This window comes from Micropterus salmoides, unplaced genomic scaffold (genome assembly GCF_014851395.1).
Source record: "Micropterus salmoides isolate LMB-PRFRI ecotype aquatic unplaced genomic scaffold, ASM1485139v1 Ms_hic_scaffold_1, whole genome shotgun sequence".
Lineage (NCBI taxonomy): Eukaryota > Metazoa > Chordata > Actinopteri > Centrarchiformes > Centrarchidae > Micropterus > Micropterus salmoides.
The window spans coordinates 50,160,500-50,172,138 of NW_024040040.1; the positions used below are offsets into that span (position 1 = coordinate 50,160,500).

At 38.4% G+C, this 11,639-nt stretch overlaps 1 protein-coding gene across 1 annotated transcript; it reads left to right on the plus strand.

Annotated features, from left to right (window-relative positions):
• The first annotated feature begins 1,068 nt into the window (after positions 1–1,068).
• LOC119913097 (programmed cell death 1 ligand 1-like) lies at positions 1,069–6,827 on the plus strand. The gene is made up of 5 exons (XM_038732429.1): positions 1,069–1,242; positions 3,312–3,629; positions 4,136–4,204; positions 4,519–4,693; positions 5,177–6,827. Exons 1-5 carry the CDS (start codon positions 1,176–1,178, stop codon positions 5,226–5,228), a joined length of 681 nt encoding a protein of 226 aa, XP_038588357.1. The 5' UTR covers positions 1,069–1,175; the 3' UTR covers positions 5,229–6,827.
• Positions 6,828–11,639: the final 4,812 nt, after the last annotated feature.

Consider the following 11,639-nt stretch of genomic DNA (forward strand, 5'->3'; position numbering starts at 1 on the left):
TAACGTATATTATTGACATAACCCATAATAGCATTCACTGATTCAAGGTAGCACATGGAAAGACACGGCAAAAAAAAAGAGAAACTGAGAAATATACAAAGGCTTGCATGTTAACAAGAAGCGTAATTGTCCTTGCTGGACAACGAAACTGTTTGTCGCTATTCTGCGATCTGGGAACACACATCTGGCTTTCCTACAATGAGACTTCATTTTTGTAAACAACCTCCATCACAGAGGGCCCCTCTCTGCCCAAGGGCCCCTGGGCGCGTGCCCAGGTTGCCCATATGGTAGATCTGGGTCAGGGTAGGACCCAAATGCAGATCTACTGCAGTTTAATTATTTAATCATACAAAATGGAGGTAGGCTACAAAGCCTTATGGGAAGGTGACAAGATCAGAGAGCAGTCAAACATAAGCAAAGAAAACCACTCAGGAGCAGACAAGAATCCAGAGTCCCAACAAAGAGGGGAAGCTCAAATCCAGGTAATTTAGGCAGAAACAAACTAAGACATCAACACACAGCAACATAACAATCTGGCATGGAACCAAGGAAGTGAACTGGTATAAATGGTGAACAGCTGATGAGCGAATGGTGGAACAGGTGTGTAGATGGGTGGAGCAGTCAGGTCATGTGGAAAGGAGGGAAAGTCTGAGGGTGGCCTGGTGGACCGATTGAGGATGGCAGGTCTGAAGAGTTGAGAGAATCTGATCTGCTAACTCCCTATGAGCCTCATCGCTGCTTCAGATCCTCCAGCAGGGCCCTACTAATGCAACAAAATCTTAGCTAGTCATTGAAGCTCATGGCTTTTGATGGTATTTGTTGTAGTTGTTTAAATTGTTTTATCTTTTATGTTTTGGATATATTTACTTAGCCTATTATTTTTTTTACTGCAACACACCTTGTAACTGTGTTTTTGAAAGGTGCTATAGGCATATACCTTTTAAAAAAGAGTGAGAATGAAAGAGTTGATTGTTAAAGAGTGTTGACTGACCCACGCAAGCTTCAACGGGGAGCCTGAAGTATTTGAAATATTTCCTAGACAGCTGATTCATGACATCAGCACAGTAACAAGTCAGACCAGTTAGCCAGTCTTAGTAAAATTCACTAAGTTAGCACTGCTGATTTATTTTGTTTAGTTCATCAAACAGTGTCGACAGAGGAAGTTTAACAGAAGGATGACTGGGGGGATCAGGTGTGTCGTGTTTGTGGTCCTGACCTTTCTGCGGAGTCTCGCAAGAGGAGGTGAGTGAGGCGTTCACAGCCCATCTGATCTTACTCTAAACATAAATCACAGAGGTGTTTAAACTTGGTGCATTAGTGTCATGATTATTTTCACTAAAGAAAGGAAGCACATCAGGAAAAACAATAAACAAAGATGAATTTATAGAAATACTTAAAGGTCTGTTGACTCAAAGTCACAGAAAGAAGAACGAGGTGTCCAGCTGTTCAGATTTTTGATGTTATGTGCCACTGTTTTAAGATATTTTCCTCTGAAACGATAGGCGATAAACAGGATTTTATTTGTGCTACTTAATGACAAGTGACAACTCTTCAGGTCTGTCTGATGTTTATAAAAAGTATTACGTTTCCTTTTTTGGACAGAGTTACCCAAGACTGAACCTGACATATTTTATATCTTTGGAAACTTGAGGATCTCCACTAGACTTTAAAAGAAAGATCTGCTGGCTTGAATGTTGTTTTGCTCCACAGTATGACTTTGTTTAAACTGACCCACCAGGTCACTGAGGTTCCAATTATTTTTATATACTATAGTAAAAACAAATCTGTTGTAAAGGAGGAAAAGACTGAGAGCATCATCTTGTCTACAACTTTTACTGGAATCCTGCTGAACCTGTCTTGATACATTCCTCCAAAACAGACTGAAGCCTGAACTGAATACTTTTGTTTTCCAGTTGAGTTAAAGAGAAACCAGCACGTAGCAGAATCTGCAGCTGTTAATAAAAAACAAAGTGCAGAAACACCATCAATAAAAATTCATTAAATGTTGCTGCCAGGACCTGTGTCACTCATCTTTTAGCATTTTATGATTTTTGCCCACTTTCAAATCTGTGTCAATGTTTTTCAGCCATTTCTATATTTAAATCCTTTTTCAGTGTGTTTTATATTTTTGTCTTTCCAAAAGTAATAACAGTTTTTATTTAGTTATTTTATTATTTAGCTATGCAGTAAAGTGAATGCGCATGTGTACCGTAAATAAAAGTAAATGTGTATACAGTATATGACTGTGTCCACTGAATGAATCTGTATATTTTTGAGCAGGCTTTGAAAACATGGTGAGCAGCATTTTTTAAATTATGGTTATTAAAAATGAAAGTGTTTCTAATTTGCTATGCAAAATATGTAAACAAAAATTTATATTTAAAACAATGTACACTGAACAAAAGTAGAAATGCAACACTTTTGTTTTTGACCCCATTCATCATGAGCTGAATTCAAAGATCTAAGACTTTTTCTTTGTACACAAAAGGCCTGTTTCTCTCAAATATTGTTCACAAATCTGTCAAAATCTGTGTTAGTGAGCACTTCTCCTTTGCCGAAATAATCCATCCACCTCACAGGTGTGGCATATCAAGATGCTGATCAGACAGCATGGGTATAGCACAGGTGTGCCTCAGGCTGGCCACAATAAAAGGCCACTCGAAAATGTTATTCGTCCATCTTTACACTTTTCTCTCAACTGCAACAACCTCCATAATTAAAATCACAAGGCTGCCCTCTACAATCACTCCTGAAACTGACTGTCAGGCCCTTCACTGCATTTTATGACCTTACAGAAACATTTCATGTGTCTTCTTCTAAATCAGAGGCTTCCAACCTGGAAGATGAGATCTCCCAAAGGTCAATAATTCTGACAGTCTGCAGGATGATCAGTTTGGAAAGAGGACGAAACGTCATATTTTTGCTGCATAAAATGTGTTTTATTTTTGCTTTACCCATGCTTGTTTTGACTTGTGAACTTTGTCTGACTTTAAAGAGGTGGGACTATGCTCACTTTCTGGTTCAAAGTCTTATTAATGTGTTGTACCAGAACAGGTTTACATGGTTTAATTTTCAAAAAACATCATATTTTTTTGTCATACTGCACATTGCTGCAGCTCCTCTTTTCACCCTGTGTGTTGAAGGCTTTGTTTTAACCATAGAGTGATACATCTTGTCTCTAAATGATCTTTGTTGGGAGTTGCACACCCTCAGTTCTTAGTTAAGGACTACTAGCTTGGATAACTTGGATTCAGCTGCCTTTTTACCTGAACTGAACTTTGACAGACATCTCTTTACCTGATGTGTTGCAGATGCTGAGGTGTCCTGTGTTTTCATGCAAAGCTGCATCTTACCGTGCAGCTTCCAGGGTGGCGCTGATGTGGTCATCCACTGGATACAGGTGACAACAGGAGACACTACTGTCCACTCTTACTACCACAACGAAGACCAACTCACACACCAGGGCCAGAACTTCGGAGGCAGGACATCGCTGTTCAAGGACCAGATCTCCAGAGGAAACGCCTCGCTCCAGCTGACAGGGGTGCAGGTTCAGGACCAGGGCAGATACAAGTGCTACACCAGCACCATCAGAGGAAACAACGAGTTATTTATCAACCTTAAAGTGGACGGTACGAGAAACACAAGGAAAGAAACAAACCATCAAATACAAAACAAATTTAACTGGTGTGTGTTTTCCAGTTTATTAGTCCTGTAATAAATCGTCCTTCAGAAAGGTCATCATGTTTTTGATAAAATTTTTTAGAGACATGTTGATTCAGCTGGATGATCAGTTTGAAAGATGTTTTTTTAGCCTGTCCTCACTGATGTACTCTATATGGGTAGAAAAAAGTAACAGAAACAATTTATTTTTGTTTTTGCTGGTAGTGTGTTGTGCTGTCACTGCCACACATAAACATAAGTTTTGTCCCTATGCCACATGAATAATGGCATACTATCATACACATACATATTCCATACTAAAAACATACACTACTGTATGTACTAACTGGTGTCCCACAACAGAAATCAAGGAGCTACTAACGGCAGCAAAACATGAAGCCATGAAAGATGAAGTTTTGTGGGTGAAAGAGCTCCAAAAAGATAATTTAATCAAGACTCTGCCTTCATCATGCAGATGCAGCTCCAGTGAACCCAACATCAGCCCTCCCTACTCCTACCCAACACACAGATGAAGAAGACAAAGGTGAGCAGTGTTTTGCAAATAGTTAGTTTTACACAGAGCAATCAATGAAGCTGATTAAACCCTCCTATAGCAAGAGATCATTCAAAATAAATAACTCATTGTTATCATGAAATAATCTGAGTGAGGAGTTGCCGCTTTTCTATTTTTATATTATTGTAATACTAGATATATTTTGAGATGGAGCCAAAACATAACTTTTACTTTGCTGTGATTTTTAATAAACATTATTAAACCCACCTAACATCGTGACGCTTCAGTAGGTCTAATTGCACTTGTTGAAGTTCAATTACAAAAACAAACTCTTTCTGTTTCAGACCCTCCAGCTGAAGGACAAATGCAGGACAACATATTAACTGCAGTCGTTGTCGTCGCAGTCATTGTGGTTTTAGCAGTCGGAGGGCTGGCAGCAATCTGTATATACAAGAAAACCAATGTGTGTAAAAAAGGCAGAGAGACCACAGATCAGACAGGAACAAGTAACCAACCTGAGTAAGTATTTCCTCTGTCTTGAAAACAATAGCTCTTCTGCACTGTAATGAACTCCGTTTGAGCTATGACCATGTTTAAGCCCTGTCGTCATTTAATTACTATAATGACATTACATTTCCCAAAAACATGTTTTAGGACATTAGACATTAATCAATTACTTTTACACATGTTGACTATATTGCTGATGACTTGTGATACAAGTTGTGTTTATTATTTATTTTGTGTTCTGTCCATTGTTTCACTTTGTTTATTATTCTTTATTGTCTTGATTGGTGCAACAATAAAGCTCTATTCTATAATAATCGATTAAGCCTTCCCTTCAGTTAATATCAATATTAAAAGTTTTCTTCTAGCTCAACTAAAAGGACGACCTAAATAACTCGACACAGTTGTGATGAGGATTCATACTCAAGACACATAAATGAGAGATTATTTTGAGCTTGATGTGTTTCAGCACTGAATTTCACTTAATTTTGTTTACAGATCGCAAGAGCTGACTCAGAAAAATGGAATACACCTCTCCACAGAGGACTGAAGGATAAAAAAGAAACAAGACCTTCAGTTCTGAAACAAGACCTTTGGCAAACATTTTATCCAAACTGAGGACGAGGACACGTTGCTCTGAGACTGTGAGGCTCTGCACTACAAAATGCTTTGCAGGGATGTTTTATGAGACTCTGGCTGATGAAGTTCAGCATGCTGTTCCTGCTCTACTGTTGGACTGGAGCAGAGGCTGCTCTGGTTTGTCTATAAAAAGCACAAGTCAGATAAGTAGGAGACAAACTTATCATGTTCAAAAAGGCTAAAACAGGATTTTATACAATCCATCCATCCATCGTCAACCGCTTATCCTGTGTACGGGGTCGCGGGGGCGAGTCAATCCGAGCTGGCATCGGTCAAAAGGCGGGGTACACCCTGGACAGGTCGCCAGTCCATCAGGGCCACACATAGACAAACAACCACTCTCGCTCACACCTAAGGACAATTTTAGGGTCACCAATTAACCTAGCCTGCATGTCTTTGGACGGTGGGAGGAAGCCGGAGCACCCGGAGAGAACCCACGCAGACACGGGAAGAACATGCAAACTCCACACAGAAAGGCCGGGGCAACCGGGGTTTGAACCCACAACCTTCTTGCTTTGTGGGCGTGTTGGAGTAGATTGGCGAGCGTTATATGAGGTGCATATTTCATCCCTGTGACGTCACAGGGATGAAAGGGAAGCGGCTGGACTGCAAATGAACTGTTTTCAGGCAGTTCAGAGCAGAGTTTCTCTGTGGGAGATGGGAACTCCCTTTGGGCTTTTTCACTTTGCAAACCTATTACATGCACAACAAATATATATAACTCAATAAATGAGAGGGAAAAGCCAAAAAGCAGAATACCACCTCTTTAAATAAAAGTTGCAGAACATGTAACTACTTTTCTTTCCTGCAGACTTATTCTGTCAAAAATGAAGGAAGACGCCTTAATTAAAAGTTGTATTTTGTTTATTATTATATGTACGAAGAGTTTTGTTTTTCAAATTTTTAGTAATGAACAGTTAATGTTTTATTTTTATGAACATTTTGTTGTAAACTTTTGTTCTTTGTTTTACTTGTATAAAAATCTGTTTTGAATTATTTGTCCCGGTTTGAATGATTAAATGGTAAAGATCATGTTGTTGGTGTTGAGTGCAAACCTCATATCTCCACATGGATCTTAGATGAGGGCAGCAGATTACTGGTTTCATCCATGAGGAATTTAAATGGTTTCATTTGTGCTGGAAAGAACAAACAAGTTTATCAAACCACAAACTATTTAATCTGTCAGATGAAGTAAAAACTGGAGTTACAAGGTCTTCACACATTAACTGATAATGTAAGAACGCCCCATAGTGACAAAGTAAATCTAACTTTCACTCTGAATGCATGTTGTTGGGAAGGTTACTGTGGAAATGTAATAGGTTACAGACAGGGATGTACTGGGATGAAATTCAGCCTGGGACTTTGAGACGGAGAGGCCTTTTATGCAAGCGCCCTTTTGGGGGAGGGCATAAATATTTTTTGCAGTTATTTTAATACGTGTTAGTGTTGTTGTTGTTGTATACAGTAATTCAGATTATGCTGAAGACCTTCAATAAACTTCAGGATGACACCTGCCTCTTCAGTTTGTATAAGCAAGGCAGCTCTGCACTGAACAAGACCAGATCAGGCAAGCCTGAGTCAGTCAGAGGGCTAAAATGCTAAAATATACTCAAAAACTACATGCATGTGTAGTGGTGTGTATTTCTATGCAGGCTTATAGGTGTTTAGCCTTGCTCTTGAACGCACCTCTAGAGCATCAAATTAGCTCCACCCAGATCAAACACCCTCATTAGCTGTAGTTCCCTGCCTGTTGGTTGCCACATGAACCCTCTGTGACGTTTAGCAGTCTGCTGCCTGCCTGTTTTATGTGGTTTGGCTGATTTCAAGGTTCCCTGTCTGGAGTGGCGTGATATATTGTTCCTTACAGAGCACCCTGTGTTAAGGTTGTCAGCTGCTGTTTTGCCATTGTTAAATTAGGATTTTAACAATTGTTGTGAACCAACAGTGTGGATTCGTGCATTTTATATCAAATAAGTTTGGACTACTCCAAATCCTTTTCTCTCCCTGAGAGAAGGAGGAGGGGTTTGGGATATCAACTCAACAGACGGCAGGAAACTCTAAACTGCCCCCACACGCGTAACCACGGCAACTGACCTTGCTCTTTGTTTAATTACCTCACATCAAAGGATATTCTCCTCTTCACGCCCAGGTGTGAGGAAACTCCAGACACCAGGAGGACAGCCCTGAACTCCTTTGTGTAAACAAAAGAGTACTCCCCTCAAGACTCAAAGCATTACCTTGTTTAATTAAATAATCTTTTAGTTACTTGATTACGTTTGCCTCCGTTTGAGTAGTTATGTTACCATGTTGGTGTATTTGTTGTTAAAGAATCTAAATAAGTTAATTTTGCAGTGTTTTAATTTTCAGCAAGGTCACCTGACTTTATTCATTTTTTTGTAACCAATGCTTTGTTCACAACACTTTCTGACACTTCCTTTAGAAATGATGATAAAGAAATGTCATCCTATACTCGATTAATTTTCAAGCTTGAATTTAAGGTTAAAAATGACTAAATTCCACAGCTCCTAAGAAGATTGTTTTGGGATTAATCAGAGCCATCGTGCTGTAACCCGAGCTCCCCCAAGTGGACAAAAGTATTGCCATCGTCTGAAATGCCTTTAATGTATAAATGTCACTCGGTATTTATCATGTCCAATAATCTGATGCCATTCGTGTATCTTGCCTATATTCTCTATGAATGTGTAACCGCCAATATATCCAGGAAGCTAGTTAAGTTCCTCTCATCTGTGATTCCTATGAAATGCTAACCTCTTAAGGTCTAACTACTGACAATTGTTTTCCTTTTATCAAAAGCTGAAAACTAAGGTTTGATTGTGGGAATGTATTTGATTACAATACACGCAAATAGATTTTTGATTAACTTTAATATGTCTAAAGAAAGACAGTCTCTCGGGAAACCGGAAACAAGCCACTCGTTTCAGCAGCTTATTTGCGTTTTATTTTCTTTGGTTTTGTTAAAAGTTACCAGTCCGTTAAGTTACACTAGTTTAATTGAAGATTTTTTGGTGCTATATAGCATCTATTTTACAGTTTAACAGTTTTATAGCACATTTGTCAAATTCTATAAATATTTTTTACATTTTGAGCTAGTGGGGCCCTTAAGTCATGCCAGATACTACCAGAGACAAGTCAATATGCTTTTAAATGACAACTTCATAATTTAAAGTGTTATGATAATCATTTGTTACCAAATCGTGGTTCAAAAATATAATAAAATAATTGTACTAAATACTGAGAAACAAAATTACCCTTTTAAAACCAAAGAAATTAAATTCTGAGTTGACAAGTCAGGGAAAAAAAACAAATAGATAAATATATACACAACATTACAATATACTCCCCTTATATAGATAACAAGCTATAATGTGTACATTTTAAAATAAGTAAAAACAAACATTTTCTGTAGCCCAGTAGGCAGGTCTCTTTTTGGCCTATTCATGTATAAGCCTACTTTAGTTCTTCACTATATTTAGAAAATATTAACATTAAATTAGTAAATTAGTGAAATTACTGCAACTGGCTGATACAGCTGAAGTCCTGCAGTATCGTTCATTGTCGACAGCACAATAACATGTTTAAAAGTCCTTCAAGATTTCAAAAATAGAAACTGGAAGAGGCCCAGTTAAGTGGAAAAGTCCTTGTTCTCTTCAACTGGCCATGCAGAAAGAGAGAATATTGAGTCCTACAGTCCACTCAGAGATTAAGTTGTATACTCTTTACTGTGACAGGAAGTCCGACTGCATCCTTAATTTCAATACAACACACTCCAAAAAGGTCAGTGTCTTCTTCAGTCCTTTAGGATGCTGGATTCCAAACAAAATATACGCACAGGAGGAGGCCCAGAGCCATGGAGATGTCCTCGCTCTCTTCTGTGTTAAACTGGCCATCGAGTTTGAGCCAAATGTGGTCACACTGCATAGGATGACCTTCCCTGAAGCCTTTACGCAGCATCTTAGGTATTGAGATGCCAGGAGTGCCGGTCTACGCATGGCCCTGGGGAAGAGAGGACAACAGCATTAACATCTTATCTCACATTTATTAGTCATGGTGTTCTTCACCAAATTTAATACCATTTCATATTTTTAATTAACGAGAGTTTTATGTTGTTATGTTGTCTGAAACACAGCTGTGGTTTCACACAAAGAGAGAGAAAAATTAAATTAAATATTAGCCGATAGCCCTATCTGCTGTCTAGTGATGACAAACATTAGAAACATAAATTAAGAATTTCTGCTAACTTTTAATAAACATAATATAAATACCAGACAAAAAGAAGAGTAGCTACACTAGCAGTAATGTTAAATTGTTAACAGTTTATAAAAATACAAGTTCACAAATTCACTAAAATATATAATAATAAATAATGATAAATAGCTTATATAAATTAAAGCAACAATTAACCTAACTTTACAGTATTGTTTGCTTCCATTTCAGTGCACTTGTATAGAATTGTTTGACATAAGGCTACACTAGCTAATGTAACATATGCCTCTTGCGCTGTTCCACAGACTTCTATTCCTGTCATCATCACGCATAGACCAGTAAACTGAAATGTGCACATCCCACACAGAAATAATAGTTATCTCTTAAGGATTAGGACAACTGCAACAACTCCAGCACCCAGAACAAACTCATTTAAAATGGCTCACTTCAATGTGAGATCACTTTCAAGTAAGACTTTTATCTTAAATGATTTTATCTTGTCTGCAAATCTAGATTTTATGTTTTTAACTGAATCCTGGTTGCAGATGAATGACTATAACCAGCTAGCTGAACTGTGTCCGCCTCAATATGATTGTTTTAGTCAACCGAGGGTCAGTGGTCGTGGTGGTGGGCTAGTGAGCGTGTATAGGAAAAATTTTAAATGTCATCAAGTACGCTGTGATGAATTTAACTCCTTTGAAGTTCTCACTCTTAAAGTTGGAGGGCTGCAACCTATCATATTTGTTATAATTTATTGCCCCCCAAAACCGCCTGGAGGATTTTTATCAGAAGTTCCTGAATTTTTATCTACTCTGGTTTTAAATTATGACAAAATTGTTCTTTGTGGCGATTTTAATATTCATGTTGATGACCCCAACAATGTTAATGCAACTGACTTTTTAAATATGGCCACTTCTTTTATCTTCAAACAACATGTCAAAGGGCAAACACATAACCGTGGTCATACACTGGACTTGGTTTTTACCCTGGGTGTCAGCATTTCCTCTGTGGAATTAGTGGACATGACCATATCTGACCACAGATGTATTGTTTTTAGCTGCGATTCGCCTGTTACTCATACCGCCTCACCAAGCTCCGTGTGTTCTCGCATCTTTAATGAACAAAGTTTTGCGCAGTCTTTCAGAACCAAAGCCAACACCTGTCTGATTCCAACACCAACAATCTGGTCGATCACTTAAATCATATCCGCTTGTCGTCACTAAATATTACTGCTACTCTAAAGGTTAGGCCTACGTCTAAAGCTAGTAAACAACCCTGGATAAATGACAGCATTCGCAGCCTAAAAAGGGAAAGCAGGAAGCATATCTCCGATGGAAAAAATCCAGTCTCCAAGTCCATTACCTCAGTCTGAAGGATTTATTAATTAACTACTGCTTTTGACACTCCTACCTGTAAAATAAAAGTTTTGCATGTCTGTAAACAACTATGTCTCTTCGTTCTGTCCAGTTAAATATGGTGTGCCTCAGGGGTCGGTCTTAGGACCCATTATGTTTTCCTTGTATCTGCTTCCCCTTGGACATATTATCCATAAACAGCTGCCAGGCTTTTAACCAGAACAAAGAAATATGACCACATTACTCCTATTTTAGCTTCATAACACTGGCTCCCAGTATGTTTTTGAATTTTGAAACTTTAAAATTCTATTGATCACTTTTAAAGCTCTTCATGGCCTCTCGCCTTGTTATATTTCTGACCTTTTAGTCCCATACACACCAGCACGTACCTTGAGATCCTCGGGCAGAGGTCTGTTGTCTGTTCCAGAGTCTCGACTGAAAACTAAAGGGGACAGAGCGTTTGCTGTCAGGGCCCCGAGGCTCTGCAACAGCCTGCCCGAGGAAATCAGGTCGGCTGAGTCAGTGAACTCTTTTAAGTCCCTTCTTTAAACATACTTTTATAGGAGAGCCTTTCCCGATCTTATTTGACTTTATTTTATTGTATTTTACAATTTTCTTAAACGTGTATTTTAGTCTTTTCAATGTTTTTCATGCTTTTATCTTGTATTGTTTTTGTATTATTGTCTCTTGGGTATTATTTTCTTTACACTTGTTAAAGCACTTTGTAACTTGTTTTTGAAAAG